General features: G+C 42.4%; 1 protein-coding gene and 1 long non-coding RNA gene across 2 annotated transcripts in view; both read right to left on the reverse strand.

Annotated features, from left to right (window-relative positions):
• The window catches only part of PKHD1 (PKHD1, fibrocystin/polyductin), a 234,406-nt gene extending 232,590 nt beyond the window's left edge, over positions 1-1,816 (reverse strand). Inside the window, exons 1-2 of the mRNA XM_026040938.1 lie at positions 1,764-1,816; positions 570-647 (exon numbers count right to left, since the gene is read on the reverse strand). Coding sequence (XP_025896723.1) covers positions 570-647; positions 1,764-1,812 — 127 coding nt within the window. The 5' untranslated portion in view covers positions 1,813-1,816. The remainder of the gene's footprint in view (positions 1-569; positions 648-1,763) is intronic.
• Positions 1,817-2,962: 1,146 nt separating this feature from the next.
• LOC112948500 lies at positions 2,963-3,994 on the reverse strand. The gene is made up of 4 exons (XR_003249641.1): positions 3,805-3,994; positions 3,440-3,522; positions 3,243-3,361; positions 2,963-3,006 (listed from the first exon to the last, which is right to left on the reverse strand). It is a non-coding gene; the product is annotated as an uncharacterized LOC112948500 (long non-coding RNA).
• Positions 3,995-12,412: the final 8,418 nt, after the last annotated feature.

Consider the following 12,412-nt stretch of genomic DNA (forward strand, 5'->3'; position numbering starts at 1 on the left):
ATGACATTCATCACAGGTATAAAGGAATAAATCAAAACTTGAACATCTTAACTGAACAACGAGAGAACATAAAACTGGCCCGTAAAAATAAGAATCTTTCCCAAGGAGTCAACATTCATCACCCCTAGAACAAGGAATAAAAAGAGATATTAATTTTGAGCGGTTGGATTTAACAGTTCTGGCATAGATTAGCAAAGTATCAGTTTGGCTTTTGCTCAGATCTCACATTTATCACTAGTGTTTTTAAAGTTCCTTTTTCAGATGATCTATGAATGGAAGAGATTTTAGGGTTTGTTTTTAAATAAGAAAAAAAAAAAAAAAAGGAAGAGGGGAAGAGATTTTCTATTCCTACAAAAAAGACCCAAATCAAACTTTTATCGCAAAAAAAAAAAAGAAAGAAGATTTAGCTTATCATCAACAAAGGTTTATGAAGTAATAGCTTCAAGACAATTTTGAGCTGCCCAAGCAACTGTGCATCTGTTATTTGGAATTTGCCACTCTGACTCCAAAACTCAAAACAACATTGATTCTATTATTCCTTTTACATGTGATTTGAGTTAAAAACTCACCAGGCAAGGTAATAGTAATCCATGTTCCTCCAGCAACACTACCCTCTTGTGGCTTAATATGCAGTCCTGTAGCTGTCACTGCAAAAATAACCCAACCATGTCAAGTTGATGTAACACAAGTATCAAACCCATCTCATTCAGGAGAAGGCATTTTTTTATTGGCCCAACAGCTGCTCTTCTGCAGTCCCAGTATCCTCTTTAATTCTCCTTCATAGGCACACAAATATGTCATATTACATGTCCCTTTTACACACAACTTTCCACCCTATGTAAGAGTCCTGCTTCTCAGAGATGTGGGGTTTTTTTGTTTTGTTTAAAAAAAAAAAAAAAAAAAANAAAAAAAAAAAAAAAAAAAAAAACACCACAATTCCAGACTTGGTGGATTGAACCAAGCCCAAATGTTCTCCTCTAAAACCAAAATGAGCATGATAAAACTTGTCCTTATTGCTTCATCTTTCAAGGAAATCTGCTTGCTTACTTCTGCACACGATTACCGAAAGTAGGACTGCCAACACACTGAATCTATTTCTGGCTCTGAGACAACCTGTCCAGCACTCTCTTGGAGAAGTCCTTAGAAAACAGAAACACCAGACTGGAAATGAACTCCTGCTTCATGAAATTAAACCTGCAACTTGCTACTCTTTTTCATAAACACATCAAATTCTTCAGGTGATTTAGGCTTTGTTTGAGGAACCCTCATCTTCCGATTAGAATGCAGATGAGTGAGTGTCTATGAAAGAAATTGCCAGCCAATGTTCAGACTTTTCTTTAGAAGCCCTTATTTACAGTGATACCCAGTTTGTGTAACATTTCAACTGATTACCAGCTTCTTGGCCACATGTTAATCTCACAATCTTATTCGTCCAAGTATTGTACATGTAGCATAAGCACATAAAGATTATAAAACCATTAGGTAAATGGAAACCAACAAGCACAAGGGGAATCCAAGTGGAACAGAAGAAATAACTACAAATCCAAATATCCCACCTCAAATTCCTGCTAACTTTGAAAACAAGACAACAAAAAGTCACTGTCAAAGGTTGCAAAATTCTAAAATGGTGCAGTCAATATCCCATAGGATCCAACCTCTCTTAGATGTCTTACATGCCTTACATTTTACCTAATCCAGAGACACTGGATTTTGCAGTTTTTGCATTACCAGAGTGGTTGGATTCAATACTTCTACACACTCACCTGCAAAGATCATTACCTCAACACTCAGAAATGGTCTCAAGAGGTTCATCTCGACTTTGAATGGGGATTTCAGAAGATCTCTGCCCAAACTCTTGACTTTAATACTTTAGTGCCTTCCCTATAATATGAAAAACAAGTCCTGACTGTATTGTGGGGATTGTATTGCTACTTTATATTGCAAGTCTGTGAGAAGAGCAGGAGGCTGTTGTATCAGACAAAGAAATAGAGAACACAAACCACTGCTTAGAATAAGCCACTTGGGCAGCAAAACATTTAATGATAATTGAAGCAAAGAACAAAATCCAGATCAAAATCGTATATGCGTTTGTTGCAAAACCACATGCAAGCAGATCTGTAGCACAAACCACACATACTAAAGATTTACATCCACATGTTAAGTATTTCTAGATTTTTTTTTTTTTTTTTTAAAACGTGCACTCCTGGTCTAAAATGAATGTTAATGGCAGACACTGTGCTATCTCCAGAGCACCTTTTCTCTCAAATCAGCTTTTTTTGAGGGATCAGAGTGAAACATATGGCAACCACAGTGAGTCTTATGATATAAAAGCTGCAAGCCAACACCCTAGGAAAAGCACAATGGGAATAAAGTATTCTGAAAGCTGAGACATTGCCTTACCTATGAAGAAGCTGCAGTTGAATAGAGGCAATTGATGTCTCATTACAGAGTCTATAGAAAAGCACCTAGCGAAGAGCACATTTTTTATATTTACTCCTGGCAAACACACCTGGCCTTCAGAAATCATTCATGTACACAATATCAGGTACTCTCTACTCTTTTTCTCTGTCTTTTCTGGTAAATCTAAACATATGAATAGTTAGACCAGAATAAAGTGATGTAAAACACTAGAATAGCAGTGTTGCTTCTACCATTATATCGCAAGTGCTGCTTTAACTTTTCACTCAGTATTCCTTGCAGGCCTTAAAACTGAATCTGTAGGGAATCAGAGTTCACAGCTTTGATGCATGTAGACCTTGTATTTTAAAGCAGGTCTATAAAAGATCATTTGTCTTTATTGCTATTACTCTTCTTCAGACTTTATTTTTTATTTTATTTATTTATTTATTTATTTAGTATTACTTACCTTATTCCATTTATTCTTCTTCCCTTCCTCACAGGAGCAAAGTGTGGAAGTGCAGATGGCAGAATAGCTGTTCCATCCCTTTGGCACCAGCTCTACTGCAACTGCAGGTCCACAGCTGTGTCTGGCATTCAGTTCAGTGCCTGTGTGGGTCACAAGCTGCATTGCACTGAAAATCACCAGACTAGTTTCTCAGCATGTTTGATGCACGCCACAGACCTGTCCATCGGGCAAGATTAATTATTAACATAAGCTACTTGCTACTGTTAACTATTTTGTCCCGAGGGAGTAACCTGGCATTGTTCTCCACTTGGTATATAACTTGATCCCTTAACTACAGCATTGCTAGGAGCCTCCGAGCTTGGCATACGCAGGGTACCTGAGCACATATACCCTGGGATCTGGCACAGTCAGTGGTGAGACAGTGAGTAGTGACCAGGCACATGGGTGTAGTATGAATATCTTCATGGAAATTTCCATTGAAACTCACAAGTTGCTCTGCAACACAACAATACTACAGTTTAATGAGTTACCACACACCGGTCAATCATCATCACTAGGTATGCATGCCCTTACCTCATCTCCAGTAGGAGACAAAACAGTCTTGGTTGTTCTTCCCCAGCTCAAAGTCACAGCAGCAGGAAGTCACAGATGATCAGCTTTCATGCAAGTTTTGGAGATGTGCCCAACAGTGGAATTAGATGGGTTTGGTTTCTTTGTGCACCAAGCCCCCATGTCTCAACTGCACATAGCCAATGATTACAGGAACCCAGTGAAGTTTAACCCTGTTCTGCCCAAAAGTCTACACTTCATTTACTTATTAGCCCAAGTTTCACTCTAAGCATGGTCAGAATAACCAGCAGTGTTGAGGAAATACTTCAGATATATTCCTATGGAAGTCTATTTCGTTTATCCCTTTCTTTCCATACATGCTTACTCACCAAAAGTAGGAACTTTGTCACCAGAGGTGACAAAACTCAGGGTTTTGTCTCTGAAGCAGAAGTCTGTTCCTGTGACAAGGCATGAGGGCCAGCTGCTCCATGAGGAAGGATGAGCTGGAAGTCAAGGGTGGCCCTGGTACAGGCAGTGCCCACAAAGACGGGGCACACTCTGATGGGTCTGAACAGTGTGGGTTGAGCTAGATTTTGGTAAAAAGGTAACTTTTTTGGTAAAAAGGTCCACTGACAGCCCCAGACATATGGAACAGAGCAGATCCAGGATCCTATCACAAGAGAAAGGAAATAGGGCTAGAAATACAGCTACAACACAGGTCCAAGATCCATCTAGGAAAAAGACCTTGGAAAACTTGTACCTGTAACCTAACTCAAAAAAAGAGAGGCATTCTTGGGCTGAGTTTAAATGGACCAGTGGGCTCATGGTTGTGTGGGCAGAGAGAAGGCCTCAAGTGTGGCTGGTCAGGGTCGTTAAGGCTTATTAGTGCATCCAGCACCAAAACATTCAATCTTTCATTTTTACTCTGCCACACTCAGGCTCCCAAACTCTTTACATCTCAGAGTAAACAGAAAAAAAACACTGTCTTTGATGTTCTGTACATTAATTTGTGTCTTGAGGACACATTTCCTCAGTCTTGAGGAAATGCTTTATACAAAAGACATTAAAAAAAGCCTCAGACTTACAAGTACAATGAATATATTTGACTGGGAAGAGGAAAATGTTGTGTTAACAAAAGCCACAGCTAAGCTGTGGAACTGGACCTCAGGAAATGCCTTTCTGAATAGGTTGCAATTTAGAAGATAAGAGGGGAGGTGGTGGGTATCACTGTCCTGAATGACCACACAGGCTCCTTGCTCACACATCTGCTAGGACAGGAATGAGGGAATCACGCAAGGGATTCGTTATATGAAATGTAAAGCCTCTCTCACTATACAGGCTGATGACCATGTTTAGGTATAACTGCCCAGCATAGAGGAGAGCAGTACAATTTGATACATGAATGTACATATTTTATGCATGTACGTCTGCACATTTGTGTGTGCGTAAATACACTTATGTGCATATACATCAATGCATAAATTTTCTTCTTACTGACGGAAAGTTCTAGTTAAAAATATTCCCTCTAGGCCATCTATTTTTGTTCATGTGCAGCCATTCACTTGAAGATTGTAGATTTTATGAGTATCAGTAGAAATAACCCCCAACAGGAGTGAACAAAGTCAAAAATGGGAACATAGGAAACATTCCTGCAATGTAACAGAAAGGAGACGATGAAAAGCAGGAGATGTGAGCATAGCTCTAGGTCACTAGGTGGAAGTATGGAGCCACTGAACACCTGAACTTGAACCAGGGCTTTTGGCCAAGCAGGATGGCTCTGCCGAACACAGAACCAGGAATTAACTGTTGTTATCTCTCTGCAGGCAAATGCCATGATCAAGCAATTAGATCACAGGAAGAGGAGAAATTGGACCTATTCCCCAATTCTTTCACTCGCTCATGCATGTTTAGAGCTAACTTGCTCCAGTGCTTGAAACAAGGAGAAACGTGTGCCCCCTATGAGGTCGTTGCTGATCAAGAGCAGTGACATATGCTGGAAACACAGTTTCCCAAAGACTTCCAGCATTTGTGGGAGAGAAAAGCTCTGCAGCAGGCCCAGGAAGGTCCTTTGCTGCTCCCTAGCCCCTGTAGCACAGGCACCTCCTGTGAGGAATGCGGCAGTTGTTGGACAGCACATGGCATGGCCCAGCAGAACAGCTGAGGGAGGATCATGTGGGATAAGGCAAGGGTTAGTGACTTTGTCTGCAACCATTTGGGAGCTCCCCTCATCCCTCCAAACTCTCCTTGTGCATGCACAGCCCCATACCGAGGGCACTACCATTTCTTGCCTCATCCTGGCATCTGCACCTGTAAATGGAGCATTAAACACGCTGAAGAAAAGCAAGCCTAATGAGGCTTGTGCTTGAACCATCCATACCACGTTTCTCTAGGAAATGATAATGGAAAAATAGCCCCCTCCAATGCAAGCTCTGCCACATTGGGCATGAAAGTGCTTGAGCTCAAGGGAGCTATTCCATATGTGGGTCTTGGAGAAAGGCCAGATATCTCTTTTCCAGCTTATTTTTTTTTGTCTGTACTTAATGATCTTTTCCACATCTTGCCTGCTTTTTCACCTCCCAAGCAATTTACAAACAAGGGAAGGTAGCTATCAAGTCGTATCACCAAAATGCTGCAGAAATCAGATCAGGACTGTCCAAGTACCAAGTATTTGGAGCATAGCTTTACAGTTTAGGAAGTCTCTAAAGATCTCAGCATCAGACCAGCCTGTGGCTTGGAATTAGTGGCTATATTTTTGAGTGAAATAAAAGCAGCAGGGCTTGGGCATTGGTTCTCCATAGATCAGAAGTTGCAGACATGGTCCCCTGGATGATTTTGACCCAGACCAGCTTGTGTTAGCACCAACAATTTGGGAGCATGGCCAGGACACGCTCCCAGTGAGCTGTATGTTACAGTCACCCATTTTTGGGGAGTGAGAGAGTTTAATAGCATAGACCATAGCATAGCCACGGGACCAGAGAATGACCTCTGCAGTGTTGTCTTGCTAGTAGAGATGGATCCTGGAAGGCTTTACAGGCTGGCGTGTCCTGCAAGGGCATCCTTTGCACTGGCTACACTGCTGTGCAAAGATCCCATCAGCTGCTATTTCTTTCTATTAATACTTCTCTTTTTTGTGTATTGACACAAACTTCCTAGCAACCAAAGCTACAAGAGAAGGTGCTAAGAAGCTGGACTGATTATTAATAAGTCTTGGTGTTTGCTGTCTTTTTTTCTCGAGAGGCTTGTTAGACACTGGCATGTAGAGTGTTGAGCCAAGATTTTCAAAAGAATCTAAGGGATTTGAATGTCCTGCTTTGAATTTCCCAGTCTGCATCCCAGCTTTCCTCCTTTTGGCCTGAAGTGTTCAAATGGGCAAAGAAATGCTTAGTCAGCAATCCTCCAACCTACCAGCAACGCTGAGCATTGTTTCTGGGGTCCATAGGATGTCTTTATTTATAATCAGGATATAGTTTGTTTGTATAGAGCAGAGAAACACTTCTCCTTGCTATTAATCCCACCACACAGGGATGATGCAGGGATGATGACTAGATATGTCCTAGTCTGTTCCCACTTCTGACAGTCCTGAGCTTGATTAAGATGGGAACAGCATCCTGGGCTTAAATCTCTGCCCTTGCCATTTGGACAGATAAACGTTGGCATGAGATTTTGAGTGCCCTTTCTATGTTAAAGAGAATAAAACAGAGGCAAGTCTCCTTTTAACCTTCTAAGATTCAGTGGTCTGAACCATTAAGAAATTAAGTCTGGTTGCTCACAGGTAGAGTAAGAAACTGGGGGTGAATAGCGAGACTTGAAAAGCAGTGTTTGGTTTTACTGCTTTAAGTTCAACTCTAACCATTTATCATGGAAATCCGAGCATGAGAAAGCAATACAATTAGTTTATTTCCCAAATAACAGGAAGAAATTACACAAGGTACTTGGATCTCTTTCTCTTTATCCCTTCATTTTAGGCTCTAGGACATAATCTTCCCCAGCTGACCAGCTCCTTTGCTTGCTGTGACATATAGATGGTGGATGGTAAAGACAGAAGTTATTAATGCAAGCTCTATGAGTGGACCTAGGGAAGACAAGAAGAACTTTTCCGAAAGGGATTAAGTGCAAGCTAAGAAGAAAGAAAGGCCCAAAGTATCCTACTAAATACTGTAGGCGGATCCCAATACAATCAGATTTCCCTTAATTCCTGCTCTTTGCATCAGGGACTAAGTAGCACAAAAGTCTGAGGAACTTTTAATTAGATCTTCTAAAATCTATCAGCTGTACTCAAAGTACATACATGTTTTCTGAAAAAGCTTACATTTCCCATAAAATATCACTTAACATATTTTTTCCACACAAAAATGTATTTTTTCTGAAAATCTTAAATGACATTTGTAAAAACTTTTCCACTTTTTAAAACATCTTATTACCGCCCCTTCCTTTTCCTAAAGGTTCAACTTGTTAATAAAACAGTGTTTTTCCCAAATATTTCAAATGAAAACCATGAGCCACTCTTGTTTTGTTTCAGATCTAAACATATAGTCTGCTTTTCTCTTGGCACAGTCTGAAAAAGTCAAAGCATTTACTGCCCTATAATTTACTGTGCCCAGTTCAGTTTTCTAGCTGATTTGAAATAGGCTTAACTCCTTCCTTTGAGAGGAAAAATGTTGGTGCCTCCAGGAGCGCTTCTACATGTCTTTGCAGTGTCACTTTTCAGGTCAGTAAAACTCTATTGAGGTTGTTCCCATGGCTACTCTTGCTGCATTTTAAACAGTCAATGGACTTCTTTAAATACTAAATTTATTGCCAATGCAGCTGCTTGAATGACAGGTTTGGAGCTTCTTTGGTTTCAAGGTTTGGTATCCCCTGCACTTGCGTTGGTCACAGTGGGGATGCAAGTCGCCCCATGGCAGATGCTGGAGTGTGTGGCTACCAAAGATATTGGAGCAAGAAGAAACCTTGCAGAGATTTTGTCATGGTTTGGGGCATCCCGTTGGCATGTACAAAGAGTTCCCTGCTCAGGCACGTCCTCAGTGCTCCCAATGAGAAATGAAGGATCCAGGCCAGCTCTGGCTTCAGAGCTGAGAAATTTGCCTAAATGCAAAACTGTGTAGCTTGGTCAGGAGCAGCCTTCCAGGGGAGTCTGCTGCTGTTGCAGGCTGACACTGCGGTATTTGTTTAAATAAACAGCTGGCAGTGGATCAGGTTTCCGAAGCAAGTCGCCCTTCTGCACCTACCAAGTTTCATCCATCATTAGTCTTTCTTTAAGAAGCTTGTTCTTGGCCTGGTCCCCCATTCCCAAAGGACTGATTCAGCCAAATACCAGCTCTGTTGCAGTGTCCTGTGTGCCTCTGCTCCTTGTTTCTGTTGTGGCCATGTCCATTTGCTTCCCATTTTAATACGGAATTCCTTCTGTTCGATGGAGTTTTATTCTGGATGCTGTCAGGGCCCCATCCCCTCCATCCCGGCTACCCACGTCTGAGCAGGGGAACAGGTGGGACAGCTGACCCTCCTGAATGAAAGGAGGCCACAGTCTCTTCCCCTTGCCCCCTTTTCACAGGCTGACACTGCTGCCAGTGATCCCCCAGCCCCTGGGGACGATGGATTTGTGCGTATTAGTCACATGAAAGGAGGGAGTCTGCAGCAGGCTGCTCCCGGGCTTTGCTTCACCTCGAGGCAGGGAATAGTTTGCCACTGTATTCCTCGGGGCTAGCATCAAGTGACGCTTGTTTTTTTTTGTTTTTGGGGGGTTTTTTAGACGGGTCCAGATTGATTTATTTGTAAAATGGAGAAAGGACAGGAGAGAGGAAGGAAGAAAAATATTTTGAACGCTCCTACTTGTTCAGGGAAGTGTTTAAACCTGCCAACTTAGGAGAAACTGAGTTTTTTCTGGATATTTTTCTTTGAATAGGAATTCATTAACCTTGTGTGAAGTTATATGGCCTGTAGTTATTCAGCAGGTCTGAGTAGACATGCTGGTCAGTAAGATACATCTTTGGGATATAGTATTCTTTTCTGGAATAAACACTCATAAAAACCCACCAACCTGTTATACCCTGATAAAACAATGGAGGTTCCTAAATAACCTTAATTGTGCTCTATTTTGCTAGTGTCTATGAAAGGATTTCACTCTGGGCTCAATTAACATTGTTCTTTTTAAATGAAAATACCTATATCCCAATAGCATCAGCAAGAAACTGATTCCAGGGGTCTGATCTATCTCAGGTTGCTGAAAGCCATGGAGCCCCAAAATTAGCAGTTACACTGCAAGCAAAGATTTATATGCTTCATCCAGGAAAAGCAAAGCCTCTTTTTCCAAGTACTTCATGCATGTGAAAGCATGAGGAGCTCTGCTTATATGATCAATGTCAGCCTGGCCAAATGATGGGGAAACCTAAATCAACTTCTACCAAAAAGCGTTTGCACTGAGTCCTAGCAGGCTGGAAGAGGAGCATGCTCACCATCTATGAGGATGAGACACTGCAGAAAAAAAGTATTTTGAGTTTTGGCACAAATACCTTGACCACTGGCACAACCAGAGGGGCAGGTTGGTAAATCTATATTGTTTTCTCCTATAGGAAATTTTCAGTGATGAGGTTCAGTTATGACCCTTTTGATAGGTTTGTGATGGCCAAATGAACTAATATTCGTGCTAGAATCAGCCTTCATCAACATAAGGAATCAAGGCAGACAAAATATTTTATCCAGAAGTTCTTTCTATCCCCCAGCTAAGAATGCAGCAAAGCATTTCTCTGCTTCCACCTGGCTCTGCAGAATTGGTTACAGCCAAAGACAGAAAACAGTCTAATAAAAACATTCCATTTCTTTTCCCTTTTCCCCCCCTTTTCAAATGAAACTTCTCAACATGTCTTTCCAATCATAACACCTTCTTTTAGATTTCCTGCCGTACAAGCTCATCTTCCCAGCAAGGAGGCAAGAATCAGAGATCACAAGGCATGACAGTGGGATGAGGAGTGAAGCCCCACACACTTCCTTGAGCCTGGCTTAGTGCTTTAGCTCAGAAGCTTTACACAGGTTTAAAGGCATCACTTCGTTCCCTGCAGGCTCACTCTCCAAAAGTGCTGCGACTCTCCAAAATTAAGAGCTGCGATGCTCTTAATTTTGGGGAAGAGGCTTTTCTGGGCAACCTGATGCCTTCCAGGCAGTTGTGCCCTGCACTTTCCAGCGCTGTATGTGCTCGTACAGTGGGGGTGACATTAAAAATAAAAGTGCCAGTGTTCCCACTACCCACCTGTTCCTCTCCTCGTCCCGATGTGGCCACCCCTGACCCTGCTGCTGCGGGACCACAGTGCTCGCAAGGCTACATCCCCCTCCCTGGCTCCTCCTGTCCCCCGGGCAGCTGTAAAAACCTCCCAGGCAGCAGCTGGGGGCTGCGGGGAGCCAAGTGAAGGCTCCAAGTCACTAAGCTGCCATGAGTGACTATTTAACTCGCTCAAAGTCTGGGGGACTCCAATGCCTTTAAAGCCTTGCTCCACAAATGCAGCTCGAGCAGCTCTCCTGGCATGTTCTCACTGTGGGATGCTAATAAATTTGTATTTCCCTGCCCATAGGGGCTCTGGTCCAACTTATCCCAGTTGTTATTTTAATTTTAGGATCTCCTCAATCCTCACAGGCCACAAAGTGAACCTGCCTTCTTGTTTCGTGCAACCTCATAGAGGGGATGAGGAGAAAGGATAAGATAAACCATCCTCTTGAGTGCTGGAGAAAGCCAATACCTTGCTGGAAAGATTTTTTTTCCCCCTCCAGAAGCCAGGAGCACTGAATATTGTGCCCTGCCTTCAGAAGAACTAGGGGGCACAGACCATTGCAGTTGAGAATATGTGACTGTGCACAGGCTGTTTTCCAGAAACTTGACACAGCGTTTTGGCCTTGACAAGACCCTCCTAATCAGATTAATTTTAAAAACACCAGTGGGATGAGATCAAAATATTACCCTAAGGCATCATCTTCCTTATCCTGCCTAAAGATTTGACAGTACTCAACAACTTTCCTGAAGGATCTTTTCTCTTACCTTAAGAGCAGATAGAGCTCTCCTGCATGCAAAGAATTCCTGTACAAGGGACAAGAAGGAAAAAAATCCACAATTTCTATTCTAATGCCAATAAATAACAGTAGTCACAAGCTGTGCCAGGCAGCAGAATCTTGCAGGCCAACAACACATTGACTTTTTCACTTGGGCAATATCTAAAAAGGAGTAATCCTCCCTCTACCATGTGTCAGACCTTGACCGTGTGAGATCAACCAGGGCTCCCGACCTTCTTCAGGCAAGAGGAGCCAGGCTATGCAGACTGTTTAATTACCAGCACGCTAACACAATCCACCTCGACTACTGGGTGGCCTCAGAAATCTCATCTCTCTCTTCCTTCCCTTCCAAAGATGTCTAGAGACCTGACGTGAGAAGTGGACTAATTGACACTGCATGTCCTGAAAGCTGGGATCCATCTGGAGCCCAGATTCACCCTCCAGCTCCATCCCAGGCATACAGGGGACTCTGGGCAATTCACTTGCCCCTTCCAGGTGTCAGCAGTCTGTTAGGGAGCAAAATATCTTTGCAAGCAGAGGTAGCATTTGCCACATGGGTAGCAATCTCCAACTCAATCAGCTGTTGCAGGCCCTGCATCTCTGCAGGACTCCCAGAATTTGCAGCTCTGGACATCTGCTCGTTTCCACCCCCACAAATATGCAAGCAGGTGTGAGGCACCACAACTTTCCTTGTTCCTAGCTGCTTTTATCCCAACAGTGTGGATGAACGGTAAGCAGATCCCATCTCTACTTCATCCACTTTACATCCTACAGGGATGGGCAAAAATGAATCTCTCCATCACCACGGAAGTAACCAAAAAGGATGAATCTTATATCTTATGTGGCAGAATATAATTTCTTCTTTATTGTTACAGTGACCTTACACCAATGATGCAAATGAGAAAAGTTCACTCTTCTCACTGCACTGCAGCATGAATTTACCCAGATATCTGTAGCATGTAC

This window comes from Nothoprocta perdicaria, unplaced genomic scaffold (assembly GCF_003342845.1).
Source record: "Nothoprocta perdicaria isolate Ctin4 unplaced genomic scaffold, notPer1 scaffold_101, whole genome shotgun sequence".
Taxonomy (NCBI): Eukaryota; Metazoa; Chordata; class Aves; order Tinamiformes; family Tinamidae; genus Nothoprocta; species Nothoprocta perdicaria.